The sequence below is a fragment of the Carica papaya genome, chromosome 3 (assembly GCF_054855325.1).
Source record: "Carica papaya isolate Zhongbai chromosome 3, ASM5485532v1, whole genome shotgun sequence".
NCBI lineage: Eukaryota > Viridiplantae > Streptophyta > Magnoliopsida > Brassicales > Caricaceae > Carica > Carica papaya.
The window spans coordinates 16224650-16242552 of NC_142311.1; the positions used below are offsets into that span (position 1 = coordinate 16224650).

General features: G+C 34.2%; 1 protein-coding gene across 1 annotated transcript; it reads right to left on the reverse strand.

Annotated features, from left to right (window-relative positions):
• Positions 1 to 10601: 10601 nt before the first annotated feature.
• Positions 10602 to 12051, reverse strand: LOC110825330 (cocaine synthase-like). The gene has a single exon (XM_088216138.1). It carries the CDS (start codon positions 11915 to 11917, stop codon positions 10691 to 10693), a length of 1227 nt encoding a protein of 408 aa, XP_088072264.1. The 5' UTR covers positions 11918 to 12051; the 3' UTR covers positions 10602 to 10690.
• Positions 12052 to 17903: the final 5852 nt, after the last annotated feature.

Sequence of the window (17903 nt, forward strand, 5' to 3'; positions counted from 1 at the left end):
ATGATCGTTCATATGATTCCTATAATCATCATAAGTTGCACACTTGGTATACAGATAGGGTCTTTCCAATAAGATGTGACTAGCTTGCATAAGCACATCACAATGTACTTTATCAATGTATTGCCTAATGGAAAAGGAAACTAATACCTACTTAATCACCTTTATCTCTCCACAATCAGTCAACCATTGCAACTTGTAAGGGTGAGGATGACACGTATATATTAACCCAAGTTTATCAACTAGGGTAGTACTAACAACATTGATGCAACTACCCCCATCTATAATGAGACTACATACCTTTTCATTCATAAGACAATGAGTGTTAAAGATATTCTCTTTTTAGTTACTTTCTTCCAGCTTGACTTAGACATTCAGAACTCTTTTGATAACTACAACTTTTTCTTGGGCTGGATATTCAACACTTTCTTCAACATCCTCCAATGGTGACACACTATCATTATTTCGCTCTCACAATCACCGGCACTATCAACTTCGCCATTATCTCTCAATAGCATGATCTTATTCTTTAGGCATTAAGAGACGATATGTCTGATTCCGAGACATTTAAAACATTTAATTATAGTATACTTTTGATATGAGTTTAATGTCTTACCTTTTATATCAGGTGGTGCAAAATTTTCCTTTTTCTCATCTTTTCCATTGATTTCTTCTTTCTTGAGCCATTCCGAACAGGAGGTAGAGGTGACATATGATGTGCGCCTACCTTTGTACTTGAATTGTCTCTCAATTTTCATGGTCGTGTGCATCATGTCTTCCAACTCTATATAGTGTTGCAATTCTATAATATTGGCAATTTTCTTATTAAGACCTCCCAAGAATCTTGTCATGGTTGATTTATGATCTTTTTTTATATTGGCCATAATTATGACCATCTCCATCTCTTTATGATAGTCCTCAATGGACATAGATCCCTGCATCAAGCATTGTAATTTTTGATGCATTTCTCTATAATAATAAGAGGGTACAGACTTTTTTCACATGATGACCTTTATTGCTCTCCAAGTGGAGACTAGTCGTTCCCTGTTATGTCGTCTAGTGAGGATAAATTGATTCCACCATACTAGGGCATATTCAGTGAATTCTACAGCTGATAACTTGATCTTTTTTTCTTCATTGTAGTTGTGCCAGTCGAAGATCAGCTTTACTTTTCTTTCCCACCCCAAGTAGGCTTCTGTATCATTCTTACCTTTGAAGGGTGGTATCGTGATTTTGATGGAGCTAATATTATTGTCCATCTGATCTTCTCTCCTTCTAATCTGATCTTCTCCCTCATCATTACATGACCCGGCCTCATCGTCATGGTGTTGAGTTAGGTCGTCTGGCATTTAGGGTCCTGTGCCTTGCCTCACTTCAACCACTACTTAGATTATCTATATTTTTATTGAGTCATGTCAATTTTGCTTGCATAGCCTCCAGAAAGAGTCTTATGTTGGTGGGGTTTTGGTGCTCGCTTGGCATCTTTATAAAAGAGTTCCCTGCAAAAGAGGTTAGTAATAACAAATAAAGATTTCTTACTGGTTCTCTTATGTTTTACTCAGTTGGCTTTACCTCTAATATTCTTACACACTTTTGTCTTTTACCTTTCTATCTTCCACTCTCAAGTTGAGTGCCAAAAGATACTATTGAATTTAAGTATTTTCAAGTATTATTTTAAGACACCACAATGAGTCCTATAGAACAAATACCGAACCAATACTAGAAACAAGAGTGTAACATACAAAGGAAGAGGTAGTGTGTTATCAATTACACTAAGCTCTAAGATGTAATTTAGATGCTTAGATGTAGTAGGGAACTAAAGTTTAGAATAATAAAAGAGACTAAGAGTAGAAAAAGAATTGACAGTTTATAGAAGATGTAGGGATTTAATATTGCCCCAAGGAAAAATCCGAAAGATATTCCTACAAATCTATTCCTGATGTACGTTGAGTTCTATATAAAAAAATGTAACATTTAATGAACTGTATAAGTATGAATACACGTGGTTGTAAAAAAAATTGTAACACCTGAATAAAAATAAAGATTTTATTTATTTATTTTTATTCTTATTTATTTATTTGAATTTTTTATTTAATTTAATTTAATTTAATTCGATGAAAATAAAAATAATAATAATAATAAAATTGGGTAAAAATATTATTTGAATTTAATTGAAATTGATTTTGGGAAAAATGTGTGAAATTTTAGATTATGGGGGTGTTTTTGAAAAGAAAATCGAAAACCGGAAGTCAAAACGCAATTTAGAAAAGTTGAGCCACGTCAGCACCACGTTAGCAGCCACATCAGCGGCCCGGTCAGTAGTCCCGGCCAACCAGAACGCGCCGCATGGCAAGGCAACGCTGACCAGGGAACGGGCCACGTGGGCGATCCGCGTGCGCGTGATCGGACGGCCCAAATCCGTTCTTGCACACACGGACGGCCCAGATCAAACGTGCGCACGGACAGCCCAGATCCACGCGCACGGACGGCCCAGATTGCATCGCGATGAACGGTCCAGATTTAATCCTAATTAAATCACAATCGGACGGCCCGTTTCACCCTCATACCGAACGGGGTATTGAGGTTCATGGTTTGGGTGCCCATACCGGACGGGGTATGGGGATGACTCTGGAATCAGGTTATAAATGTTAAGGGTTCACGGGTAGCGGGACTCCTATGGATCCCCATGGATACTAGTAGGCTGGTAAATGAGGAAAATGTATTGTTTAATGATTGAGATGCAAAGGCATAGTAAGTATTCTGTTATATAGTTCATATGATTTCATGATGATGATAATGTTATTATTTTCATAAGTTGTTTTCATGAATCTCACCGAGATAAGTGGACAGTAAAGGTTTTTATGTTAATAAACGAGTTTATTATAAATTATGCTCCATTGGTCTTTTTGTGTTTTCTACCCACCTTTACCTCCGTAGCGGTGAGATAGTGTGATGTTTTTACTGGGCTGGTATAACTCATTCCTTATTTAACCATTTCAGATCAGGAAGACATTGTTCCCGAGCCCGTTCTGCAGGAAGACGGCGAAGGGGACGCCTAAAGACTCCGTAGTTATATTTATAGTTCTTATTTTCGAGTATCTCTTTTAGTTAGTTTGTTCTTTTATATTTTGAGCACGTTTTTAGTTTTTGTGGAAGGGATGTTAATAAAAAATTTTATTACGCTTCCGCATTTGATAATTTTAATACACATATTTCATTCTAAACTTCCGGGGTCGTTACAAAAATTGTAGAATAAAAGGATCTTTTGCCTTATGAAGAGGTGATTCTTGCACCATTTCAAAAAAAGATGGTTGAGTACAAAAAAGGTAAGTAGTACTTTTCCTATGGGATTCCTTTCCTTTGTTTTCTTTCTTTTCTCTCTTCTTTTTTTTTTTTTTTTTGCATATAAAGTAAAATTTCAAGAAAAGTATATTAAAAAAATAGGTACCCAACTATCAAGTTAAGAAAGTGTCAAAAGCATCAATTGACATTATGTCTTATTTGGATGTATGAGATATTTTTTTTAATAGATGAATAAATAAATAAATAAATGGCGCAAGAATTTAAAAGTGAAAAGTAAAAGATAGTGGGTTTAGATGGAGCCAAAGCTTTGATACCAAATGATGCAGAACCCAAGATCAACCAGCATGATCAGGAACTCGCACAATTTCATTTCAAAGCATCAAATGAATTGATCCTATAGAAACACTTTCTATTTAACTATCAAGAATGATAGAAACTAAGGTAACTGGAAATGAAAGAAATAGAATGAAAAAATACTACTAGGTCATACTTTGATAAGTAGATCGACTCTTTACTCAACAAGATAGTAGAAGAATCTCTCTTGAAAAAAAACACTCTTAATGTTATTGAGATAATTTTTGAATGTCTTACAATGAAGACTTGATAGCATATTTATAGGCTAAGCCATGTAAATTAAAGGAATGAAATCTCTTAATTTAATTTGCAATTACATAGAAAATAAATCAAAAATTAAAGATTAATTTTCTAACTAAGGTAGATTTAGTCTTCCTCTTTAATTAAAAGAGATTGTGGTTAAATAAATGGGGAGACATATTGAAATTTAAGGCTAGTCATAAGGTCTCCTTTTTGACCGATTCCCTCCTCTTTCTTTGCACTTCCCTCTTGTGCTTGGATAGTGTTGAAGATACCAAATTGCCCTTGACAGAATGGGTTTAACTTCTTCCATTAGATGAGATATTTTCTTTATGGTTCATGTTCATGCTCATATCAAGTAGGGATACGAACATATTAGATTGTGAATAAAGAAGAGGAAATTAAGAATTTAGTTGAAACAGCCTGGAACTAGAAGGAAAATAAATTCATAAATTTAATGCGGAAGCATATAATAACGTTAGGGTTTACATTCATTACACATAAATTTGAATGCCCAATAGAACTACAGAAATGTCCCTTTCATAGCAGTTCATAAAAAAATGAAATAAACATATAAAAATAGTAAATAAATATTGTAGAGAGGTTAACCTCCACTAGCTCTTGATGGGATCTGGGAGACACCTAATCATAGCTCTCTTACTGATTAGGATCTGGGTTTTGATCTTTTTGATCTAAAATGGTTAATAGGGGTGAACTACACTAACTCAATAAGAATATTACACAACTCACCGATACGGAAACTGAAGGTTGGTAAAAAAACATAAAACGATTAATGGAGCTCTTAATTTAAGTAAGTTTATTTATCACAAGAAAAATCATTTATTACATACTTACCGTTATGAGATTTCCAAAATCAACCTATAAAGATAATAACTCAAATAACATTATAATTTCTTATACGAGTGAGCAAGAACAACAACTTTTTTTTTTTATCTGCTTACTGGTATCTCTGGAAATCCATAGGGATGTTCCCCTATGTGTGAACCCAATATCTAAACTTATCAATTATTCGACCGTCCCCATGCCCCGTCCGATATGAACGCCAAAATGCCATCTCTCGATACCCCATCCAGTATGAGGGTGAATTGGGCCGTCCCCATATCCTGTCCGGTGTGAGCACAAAAAATATCATCCCTCGATACCCCGTCTGGTATAAGGTGATGTTCACGGTAGGATTCCCTATGTACTCGATCCGTCCACCATCTCGCAAGATATCCAGTAAGACAACCATTTATTAATTCACATCATCAAGTAATTTTTCATTTGTATATTAATTTCACATTTCACAATCAACCATAAATCACGCAAAACAAGCGATATATGTATCAAGAAAATACAATTGAATCATTTAACTATTTAATATATTATCATGTATTTAAACCTGTACAAACAAGTAATTAGTTAAACAGGACAAATAAATAACTAACTAGTTCCCGCTCCATTAGTAACTTGTAATTATTTCCAAAGTTTTTTAAATTCTACAGAATACCATATTATTGATTTTTAAGCTTCAATTCCATAACAGGAAATAGGATGAGGGATTCTTAGCCAAATCGGTGTCTGAAACATCATACTTTCTACCGCGTCTCTTGGCGATCCCTAAATTTCTTAAATTTTTCTGCGGAGATTAAACAAGTTTCATGTACCTAAAAAATACCGTAAAAATCTAAAATCGGTGTTAAAAATTCATTATGACCAATTTTAGAATTTCTGCATAGTTGTTTGCCTCGGCCTGACTGTTTTTGGCTAGTTTAGGCCAGTTTCGGTTGACTTTACACATATCCCTACGAAAAAATATATAGGGAGTCTTGGTTGGCCGAAAAAAATCAAAAAACCAAAACCTACCGGTGGTAGAATTTTCGGGTGCAGTGGCTCCGCAGGCTCTCTTTAACAGCTTGGATTCCTCATTCAGTCAACTTACAGAAAACAGAATGGTGAATACAATGGTAGAAAAATCATACGAAACAGGAACCAGAAAGGGGCTCATAGGAGGAGGTTGCGAGTTTAGGGCCGCAGCGGTCCCGCCGGGCTTTGCCCACAGTTTTTGGCTCACCCACCATTTGTTTTGCTCTAACATGGCCACAGGGGTGCTCGTAACCGAATTTCAACCAGACATGAGAATTTTTACCTTTTTTGGTGGTCAGAGGTGATTCCGATGCAGTGGCGGTTGGTAGTCGGTTTCCTTCTCCAGAGTCTGGTCCTTTTTCTTTAGCGGGGCCTGACAGCTAAGGTTCGAGTTCTATGTGATGCGAAATATTTAAATCAATCCCGTGTTAATCTGGATCGTCCATCGCGATCGATCTCGTCCATCGTGCATAAAGAAGAAACGAATCTGGACTGTTTGATCACGCCTAAGAGAGAAACGAATCTGTATTGTTCATCACATTTGATCTCGACCGTTCGATTGTGCCTAAGAAAAAAACGGATCTAGACTATCTACGCGTGGTAGATCGATCCTGGGCCGTTCGATCGCGGGGCACACAGATCGCCAACGTGGCCTCTCGCATGGTGCCAACGTCAGCGCGCTCTGGTTCGTCGAGACTGCTGACTGGGCGGACCTACGTGGCCAAACTTTTTCTAATTATACTTTGACCCCTTGTTTTTAATTTTTTCTTAAAAAATACTCCCAAACTCAAATTTTTACTCATTTTTTTAAATTATTTTTAATTTCGTCTATAATTCATTTTTTCTCAAAAATTTAATAAAATAAAAATAAAATAAAATATTTTAATTATTATGTATATATTCATAATCCGTAAAAACTATTCCGAACTAATTTTCAGGATACGGTGTTATATTAGTTATAAATATGAATGAGGTGGAGGTCAATTCCAAAATTGTAGCATCCCAAAAAAAAAAAGGGGGAAGAAAGGAAAGTAATAGAATTCAGACAAGCGGAAAAGGAAGTGAGCAGAAAGATTGGACAAGTACACTTGGTAACCATCAAATGGCCGTAAAAATGCCCTGAATCATATTGCCCCCGCATGGAGGACCCCATGAAATATCAAGATTACCCTTAATGAAACGTAAGAAAAATCAGACGGCCACGGTTTTATCCCTAGATCCAATGGTTCTCCTTTCACCTCACTTGTATATAAATATATATATCCTTTACCAAGCCGGCACCCAAGAGAGGGAAACCGATCGGTGAGGAAAGATCGTGAGAGTGGGAAACAAGTGGAGAGGCCGCGCATAAAAGAGAGAACGGGGAGCTCCGACATCACTACCATCAGGAGTCTCCTTCCATTCTGGGTAGGATATTGCAGGTTACGGAGGAGAGGGGCGACACTGTCGTGAGTGACTCTCCAAACTGAGACTCGGGGTAAGAGTGATTTATAATCTAAATCCTCTAATCCAAAATCCAAAATAATGTAGTGATTTTTTTATCTCATTCTCATGCTTGTAGTGGAATGATGCAATAAATGATTTTTTTGAATGGTTATAAAGTATAAAATACTTTAAAAAAATTGAGTGTGTATTGATTAAGTGATGGTATGGTGAGATAAGCTTGAAATCTGGTGCAATGGGATGCGATTTAGGGTTTTAGATTGCTACAATAGTCGGGAGGAAAGAGGGGAAACAGATTTAGATTGGGCTAATTGGGCTGGGTAGGGTATCTTTTAGCGTCGGGGCCTAAATCTTTAGTAGCCCGAGTCCATGAAAAAAAAAACAGATTTACTAGTAGGCCTCATAGACAAAAACGAGAAAAGAAGAAATCAAGGTCTGGTAGGCTGAGCTGTTCAAAAGCATGGGCTATAAATAAAGAGATGGGTTGGCTTAATGAAAAAAAAGATAAAGAAAATAATGAAATAAAATAAAGGTACTGAGTAACAAAATAAAATTAAAAATAATAATAATAATAAAAAAGGAAATGTGATCATCAGTTAGGTAGGCTAAAGCCTCACTGGGCCTCAGGTCCATGTGAAGCTTACGGTGAGATAGGGCTTAATTGGGCTAAGGTGAAACGGGCTTCAAAACGAAGTAAAATAGGTGGATTTTAACGAATTGGTTTAAAAAGCAATATTAGTGGGCTGAAGGAAAATTTGTTATTGGGCTTAGACCTAGAAGAAATTAGTTTTACTTGGGTTAAAAAGATAATTTTACTTCAGCTCCTAGACTAAAAACTATTCAAACAGATCACTACCCATCAGTGAATGCACAGTAAGGGGCTGTGTGAATAAATATAAAAATCAGGGGCCAAAAGTCTTGAGAATTAGTAAGTTAACTCAAGAAAATTTTATTAAATCCCTGTAAAGGTAGTTATATATATATGGTAGTAATAATAGCCTAGAAAAATTAATTAATTAAGTAAATAAGAGAGAAATTCTTAAGTTGAATAGATAAATATAAATATATACATATATACGTTTATAGTGTTTGCAAAATGTTTACGGAGTGATGGAAGGAATGCAAATATTTGAGGTTCTTTATAAAATAGTATTATAACAAATTATTGGAAGAGTCTGATTTACAAGATGATTAAAATATTTCATGAATTGAAGATTTTTGAAAGACAAGTGCATGAATCAAGTTGTTTTTTTTTTTTTTTGTGATCATGGAAATTAAATAATTTTTGAAGTGATGAGATTGACGATTTGTGATTTAGTAAGGCTGTAAGAAATAATGAGATTAGAACTCACACAAAAACTAAATGAAGGTACACAGGTAGATTGAAATGTAATTTAAGATAAATTATAGTAGGAAATACACAGGATAGTCAGTAAAGAATTATTATCAGTAAGATATGAGTAAATGCGCAGTCCATGATCCATTAAGAGTGATTATGAACTCTATCTCATGGACCATTTATTGCTTCATAACTATGATAGTAACTATGACTGTGTTTATGATTGTAACTATGACAGTAACTATGATATGTAATGTATAACTATGACTAAGTCCATGTTGATAGTGTGAGTAATCATTTCCTCTCGTGATTGTGACTAAATGATCTTATATAAAATAATACAGATTTATGCATGTGTATTGGTTGTGTTTGATGAATGATGAGAATTTACTATTAGATGAATATGTGTTTAAGGAAAGGTATAGTGTGAGTGAATATGTGTTTAAGGAAGGGTATTCTATGTGTGCATACGTGTTTAAGGAATGATATTTGAATACGTATAATTAATGTGATTATGATATTGTGTTTATGAGATTTGAGAATGAATCAAAAGTAAATTACAGAATTGTAAGTTATGCAATTGTGGGCATCTTTTGAATGAAGTGAGGTACATGAGAAGTGAAAACATGTGATTAATAGATCGATATAGTTGTTGTTTGAGTGTGGGAATATGATGGGTGTGAAGGGTGCGGTAAGTTTGGAATGAAGCTAATGGGTCGAATCAATATATTATCTCCAGTTTTTTGAATTTGAGTTTTAAGTTATTTTTATTGAGCATGTGGTGGCTCACTCTTTTTTATCATTTAGAGAATAGAAAAGTCAAGAATAGTTTCAAGATTAAAGGAGAACAAGAAGAATCCTTTTATAATTTTGAAAAATTGTTTGTAAAGTAGATCTGAAATTTATTGTAATATATTATTAAATATTTTTATGAATTTTAAGAACTATAACTTTGTACAATGAGTGTATGATTAGTTTTAAATTTTAGCATATTATTGAGTCATATATCAAATTTGATATGTGTGGTACGCTCATTTCTTATTGGAGAAAGTGGGTTGTTACAAAAAGAGTACAAAGATGTGAAAGTAGGTAGTGTACATAAATTTCAAAATGGAATTAAACAAGGTAGATAAGTTTTAGTATAAAGTAAGTAAAGTATGCCCGTGAAATTCACTCCAATGCACACCCCCTATTTTAGATAAGTTTAGAAGCAAATTTGAGACTATTAGGAGACATGGTGGAAGACCTTCTAGGTTTTGTCCAAAATTGGTACTGTAGATAGATTAAATAGAAAATTATTTGTACATAAGAACTTAATGCCTCGCGTACTTTATTTTATTTTTATTACAAGGAATGTGTATTTATGTGTAATTTCACTATACGTAACTGTATTATTTTTTTCCAGTATTTCGATATAGTGTGCAAACGTGTATGTTCCCTTGATTGAGAATTGGGGCGTTGTATAGAGAAATATGTTTCGTTTATCCGTATAATCATGTAAATAATTTAGAATATGTTGTGAATATTTGCAATTTGTTCTTGTGCTTGATAATTGATAACACGTGGCTAATACTTGTGGTATTACACACACAAGCTCATTGACTCGGCTGGTAAAACATTTAGGAAAAATCATATATTGATTAGAAAGCTAATTTTTCAAAAGTTCAAAAATTTTCTTTCATTTTTTGAGCATATTGCACTATAAATTATGTTTTGTCATCAATAGAAAAAGAGATTATTAACATATTTACTTTTGATTTTGATGAATAACATAAATAAATTATTACTAACAAAGTATTTTAAGACCATTGCATAATTGTATAATTAGTAAATTTCAATTTTGCTTAAGTTCATATCAACTTAACATTTTTTGAAGACAAATACTTTTGACAAGAATTTATAAGTATATAAAATTGATCTTGGCATTTTCGAAGCTAAATATTATCTCACTTTGATTTTAAAAATATTTTAAAAATTATTTTAATATCTTTGAAACAAAATATTTGTTGAAAGAATTTTAATCACCAAGCATTATAAGTAGGAGCATTAGAACCAATAATAGAAGAATTTTGGAGCAATATTTCTAAATTCAAAAGATTAATTTAAAAAATAAATTCTAAAACTCTAAGAAAACTTGCAAAATCAAAATCAAAGTTTCGATTGAGTAGTAGATGAGAAAAACTTAATGCTGGGATTGATTGTAGCATATTCGAGCAGCTCTTGGTTTGTCTCGAGAATTCTCATCTCTTCTTCATCCAATGTCAAGATGACTTCAATCTCATTGCGAGACCTTGTGTCCATCAACGCTACAGTGTTGCTCACGATCTTGTTAATGCTCACATGCCACAGCACTTTCCCCCAACCAAATTCAGTGTCATAAAGCGGAAGCTTGCACCAACTTGAACACTTATAAACACTCATGTCTCCTGTCTTCTTAAAAAACTCTCCTCTCTCCTTCAATTTCTCAAGAATTTTGATTGTACCATCTTTGCCTTTAAACATATTTGCATCATTGTTGCAGAAATGGTTGAATGATTTTCTCATTTGAATCACCAACTGCACCAGCTCCATGTCCTTTTCTTCTTCCACCACCACCATAAATGGCCAAATGAAATTCCCCATTGCAGTTTCGGGCAACGGAGGACTCATTCTTTGACGCAAATTCACTGCTTGGAACATTACAGACGGCTTGAATTCACCCATATTCTTCGCCTGCTTAGCAGCCACAGCGCACTTCCATATCAATGCAAGTACCATCTCAACGCGTGAAGCGTGGCACTGCATCACTTGCCCGAATTCTGGATCAACTCTCACCTTTAACTCTGCCAGCTTTGCAGCTGTGAACACGAATCTTTTCATCGAAAATTTTTCTGCCTTGATGTTGATTGAGGCAAACATGTTAGGCAAGTCAGGTTTGGGTGGCAGAAGGTTTGCTCCTAGGAACAATTCTGGTACAACTGGTTCATTGTCTCCTAGAGAAAACTTTGTCCAGGTTTGGAAAAGAGTTACGAGACTTGGTAAGTCGACCAATTTGTGAGTAGGGGAAACACCTACAGCAACACCCCCGCAAATGAAGCTAGTGAACTTGACAAGCAACATGGCGCCATTAGATATGGTCATGGTTTCATTATCACTGATGGGTAAAAAATGGTCCATGAGATCCAAATCTGGGTGTTTAAAGAAATCTGATAGGGTGAAGTTGATTTGGCCTTCGACAAAGCAAACACCTTCATCGTTACAGTCGATGGTGGTGGCATCTCGGAGGCGGCCAGCGAGAGGGTAGATGAGATTTAAGGTTTTGGCAAGTGATTGTTGAAGAAGTTTGGATTTGGTTGAGAAATCAGTGGAGGAGTTTGAAGGGAAGAAGAAAGTCATGTTGGTATAGATAGGAGGAGCGAGCTGATCAAGAAGAGAGCCTGAAGTTTCTGCGGTTGGGAAGTGTTGGATTAGAGGGTATCACAAATTGTCTGGATAGGATTTCAGACTTGATTTCAATCATCTTTCCTGATCTTGATTTTTTACTTTTGTTTGCCTTTACGTTCAGATGTTCGCTTCTTTTATACATGGGAAATGAATAAATTATTTTGAGAAATCTTCTGATGACTTCTAACATTCATCCATGATTGTTATTATTATATTAAATCAAATCTTCTGATATGATTTGCTTGGTTAGAATGAGTTAAAAATTATATTAATTTGTTTACGCGTTCAGAAAAAAATATTACTTCAAAAGCTGTGCAAATATAGGAATTTTTTGTTGAGAGTTTTTTTTTTTTTTTTTTTTTAAGGAAAATTGGTAAAGTTTTCGGCTAAAATGAAATTACGCTTATATTAGTTTATCTAAATTATGTTTGGTCGATATAGAATTATAAGTTGTAAATTTTGTAAAAATGACAAAGAAAAATAATTTAGATATTTTTTAACTGCAGAGCTGACATAATGCATTTCATCTAAATTTATTTATTTCTATTTTATATGAATTAAAATATAAACAGAAATATAAATCATTATTTTTTATTTGATTCGTACTTAATTACAATTAGTAATAACTTGATAAGAATATATTATTGAAAAGATATATTTGAAATTTGAATTATTATTTCAATTATAATATTCAATTAAAAAATATAATAAGTAATTTGTTTTCCATGATTCGAAAAATTAATCAAGAGAGACTAAAGGAGATAAATTTTATATTTTTTAAAATTGTTAAGAGCAGTTTATATTTTTGCTTGCTTAGTAACACTATTTTCAGCAAAATTATTAAATTTATAATTTATTAAAAAGTTAGTTTCTAATATTTTTTGTTTCAATTTAAATTTTAATATTTTTTATTTATTTTAAATATTTATTTTTTATTTTTAATAAAAAAGTGAAAATAATTCAGCCACACTTAAATACTTTAAAAAATAACTTAAAAGAAATAATTTTAACTATTTAGTTAATTAATAAATTAATAATAATAATTAAATTGATTAATTAAAATTATTAAATTAATAATAGCAATTAAATTAATTTTAAAACATTTAAATGTTTTTGAACTATTTTTATTATTTTGTTAGAATATAATAATAAATTAAATATTTAAAATAAATAAAAAACGTTAAAAACTAAATTATAATGAATAAAACAAATTGTAATATATATTAAATTTATTGTGATTGTAAAAGGAAAAAATATTTGGTAATTTACTTCTAAAAGGAATTGAAATTTCATTTCTAGGAGTTAATACATATGCTCATATGGAAATGTGTGATTCAAATGTAAAATATTATAATAAAATTTTATAAATTAAAACCACTTACATTAATTAATTAAATTAAATTAAATTAAATATTAAAATAAAATTTAAAATTAAATGTCAACGCACGTTTCCCAGGCCAAACTGACCATCAATAAATTTATTTCTTCCTTGCTAGTCAAAGAAAATTGGAAACGAAGCTTCCCACTAAACCATATATATATATATATATGTACATGCATAATAATAAACGCCGTTTGCGGAGTCAAACGACATGATATTATATAATGCTATATCTTGTTGCATATACATACTGACGCCAGATTGCCAATTACAGAGATATTGTTATTTGTGGATCCACTATAGTTTTACTTTGATTATTCTATAATACATTACTTAATAGAAATTAAAAATGTAATTTATTATTATTATTATTTATTAAATTATAATAATTAAATTAAATTATGTTTTAATGATTTTATTACAATTTTGAGAGAAAAAATATTAATTTTTTTTTAAAAAATAAAAAGATAAGTGTGTTAAGAAGAATAAGTAAAATATTATTAAATTATTATGAGAAGGCTCACAATCCCGCCATGGAACTATAGATGTTAAACACAAACTAATTCTCTAAATTACCCGGTCACAAGACAATGCAATGCGAAAACATAACCATTTATTTCTTATATTAATGTAACATTAATTTACATTACATTAGATAACATCTTACCTGAAATAAAACAAAATATGAAAATCCAAACTCTAGCATTATAACACTATCTTTCTTGATTCAATTTGAAAAATATAAGTATAACACCCGGACCAAAAAATTTAGCCCGAGATAATTTTACAATTAATAAAATAATATATTAAAATAATTTAATTTTTATTTTATTTTAATTTTATAAAATTTTTGAGAAAAATAGATTTAGAGATGAAATTGAAAATAATTTTTTTTTTAAAAAATAAAGAAACTGTGAATAAAGAGGAAATACTTTTAAAAGAAAAATTCAAAATAAGAGGTAAAATCACAAAAAGAAAAAATTTGACCACAGTAGCAACGGCGAGTCAGGACGCATCGTATAGCGGACACGCTGACATCGGTTCCACGCGAGAGGCCACACGGGTGATTCGCGTGCTTGGGCGATCCAACGGCCCAGATCGCATCCCGCGCACATGAGCAACTCGGATCTATTTTCTTTTTAAACGTGATCGGACGAATGAGATTAATTGTGATGGACGGTCCTGATTTACACACGTGATCGACTTAAACATGCAACGATCGGACGGTTCTCCTCGCTCCACATCGACTTGAATAGACGGTGAATGGAGGGGAGTATTTAAACTCCTCTTCGCAGAGAACCAAAATCCTAGTTGACAGAGGGGTGATCGGAGAAGAAAAAGAAGGGTGGTTGGGAAGTGAACCAGACATTGGAGAAGGAGACCGGCCATCGTCGTCACCACACCGGAGCCACCGCCGATGTCGAAAAACTAAGATTTTCCTCCCCTCTGCTCGGAATTTAATCTCAAATCTTTCTATGTCCATATCAGAGTCGAAAGGTCGACGGGTAAATCGAAAGACACGAGCATAGCTCAGCTGAACCGTTGCGGCCGAAATCCAAAACCCCTTCCGATGAGCCCTTTTTTATTTTTCACAATTTTTTGACTGTTGCATTTCTCATTTCGTTCTGATGTAAGGTAGCCGAAGAAACATCCTGACCGCAAAGGAGGAACGGCAGAGCTACCACACCCAGAGACCCTTCCGCCGGTAGGGTTTCGATTTTCGCCTTTTCTGGTCAACAGAGGCTCCCTAACTTTATTTTTTGCAGGTTTTCATACAAAATCAGTCAAAATCAGCCAAAATCGACCAAAAACGGCCAGGTCAAGAGGAACCACTGCTGTGGGCAGCAGAGTTGATGCTGGAGCACACTGCTGCCGCAAGGCTAGAACACTAAATTGGCCAGAAAAGTTTAAAAACACCTATTTTGGCCATTTGGGATATTGTTGGATACGTGATAGGTATTTTAATTTTCGCAGAAAAAATCTAAAAAATCCGGGGACCGACAGGAGGCACAGTAAAAAGTACGATATTTCAAACACCGATCTGGGGTAAGAATCCCTCACCCTTTTTTTCGTTATGGTATATTGAAGCTTAATAATCAATAATATTGTGTTTTGTAAAAATTTAAAAAATTCTAAAATTACAGGTTACTAATGGAGCCGGAATTAGTCAGTACGAAATTGCTTACTTTATCTATACTGTTCATTGGTTGCTAGACTGTTATTATTGCTTACCACATGTACTTTATTTAATTCATAGGTTTAATTACTTCTCATTTATTGATTGCCCAACTGTTATTTTCATCTATTAACTATTTAAAATAAATATATGTTTTTTAATTGTTAAAGTATAAATTTTTATTATTACTTAAATGTCGTTATATTGATATGTAATTATGAAATGAGATGCTGGTATGCAATTGGTGATTGGTTGATAATGCGAACTCACGTATGAAAGGCTTATTGGGTACCCTGAAAAAGGGTGGACGGACCTGGTACATGGGGAGAATCCTACCATGGACATTATCTCAGTCAAACGGGGCTGAAAAATCCCATATCGGAAGGGGTTGGGAGGTATAGCTCACCCTTATACCGAATGGGGTATCAAGGCAGTGGTATGTTTGATGCCCATTACCGAACGGGGTATGGGGACGGTCAGTCAATTGACAAATTAGATAGTGGGTTCACGCGTAGGGAAACATCCTTATGGACCCCCAATGATATGGGTAAATAGGTAAGGAGGTAAGTTTATTGTTTATTATTCATGTAAATGTGTAACAAAAATAATATTCGGATTATTTTTCTCATAGGTCAGTTTTAGAAACTCATAAGGGTAAGTATGAAGTAAGGATTTTTATGTTAAATGAATTTATTTAAGAAAAAAATTGCTCCATTGGTTGTTTTATTAATTTTTTTACCAACCTTTGATTTTCTGTAATCGGTGATAAATGTGATATTCTTACTGGGCGAGTGTAGCTCATTTTCCTATTTAACCATTTCAGATTAAGAAGATTAAAATCCAGATCTTGAACAGTAGGAGAGTTGCGAATAAAGGTTACCCTCCGGACCTCATTAGAGTTGCCCAGTGGAGGTTAACCCCATAAGATTTTTATTTTGTTTTGTTTTAACCATTTATCCCATTATTATAGACTATTATAAAGGGGCATTCTCGTAACCTTATTGGGTATCCTGATTTACTGTGTAAAGAATGTAAACCCTAAATTCTAAATTGCTTTCGCTTATAGTTGGTATAATTCAATATTTTTATTTCCTTAAGCTTTGGGCCTTTTACAGTTGGTATCGGAGCCGCATTCCTCAGAACCATTCCTTATACAGAGATTTAAAATACTAAAATACAACCAACACTCAACCCTTTATTGTGAATGCATGTACAAGGATATAAGGAGAGGAAGACCTCTACTGAACTGAGCAGCCTAGGATGGGTCGCTTTGAATGGATATCGATTGACTCTTCAAGATGCTGAAGAGACTTATCTCCGCCCAACAGGCTTGGGAAGAGAGGAGGGAGCTGCCTGACCCTACCCCACTACCACAATATGAGCCACCCCTACAACGAGAAGATCCAGTGCCATCCCGATACAGTTCTGCTCATCCAACATATCATCCGACATCGCCATAGTACAATTCAGTGCCCCCACTATACAACCAAGTGTCACCACATGGCCACCCAATCCCTCTCCAACATAATCTAGTTCCTCTTCCACGGGACCTAGTTCCACTCATGATGGATCTAAGCTACATTGAGAGGTACAAAAGACTAAACCTATCTACCTTTGTTGGGGCATCCTCATTCGAAAGGTCGAGTATTGGTTAGGCGAGACAAAGAAGGTCTTCGTAACTTTTAGAGTGGTTCCCAAATAGAAGATTGTACTTACCACCTACAAGCTCGTAGGTGAGGCAGGTCATTGGTGGCAGTTGAAGAAGGCCACCTTGCCCATTTCAGTCACTTGGTAACAGTTCTTGGTAGCCTTCAATGTAGACTATCTCCCAAAACATCTTCAGTATTTGAAGAAAATAGAGTTTGCACACCTGATCCAGGGTGAGATGACAATGTCTGAATATGCCCGGAAGTTCCTAGAGTTTGATCGAGATTCTCCTAAGAGTATGATAGATGAAGGCAGAAAGACAAAAAAGTTTGAGTGGGGCTTTTATCCTAAGATTAGACAACTGTTGTATGTATTCGAGCTCAACACCTACTCAGTAGTTCTTGCCAAGGTACAGCTAATAGAGAGGAACCTTTGCATTTTTCCTCCAGTAATGAAAAATTCCAGACCCCCGCTTTCACACCGCAGGCCAGCACCTATTGCACCGAATTAGTAAAATAAGAGACTTAAACTCAAGCTCCTACTCAGGCTCTAGCAACAAGACGTGGTAGGACTTGCCATCATTGTGGTAAGGACCATAGAGACCGACCCTGCTACTGTCTCAATAATACTTACCGTATATATGGAAGTGCCCAGCTTTAAGTGAAAGAGTGCCTGTGAAATCAAAATTAGGCCAGACTTCCCATTCTAAAAATGCTGAAGCCAACCCGGATGTG

What these genes read in the sequence shown, in the direction of transcription:
- LOC110825330 (XM_088216138.1), bottom strand. Translation starts at nt 11,917, where the DNA reads ATGACTTTCTTCTTCCCTTCAAACTCCTCCACTGATTTCTCAACCAAA.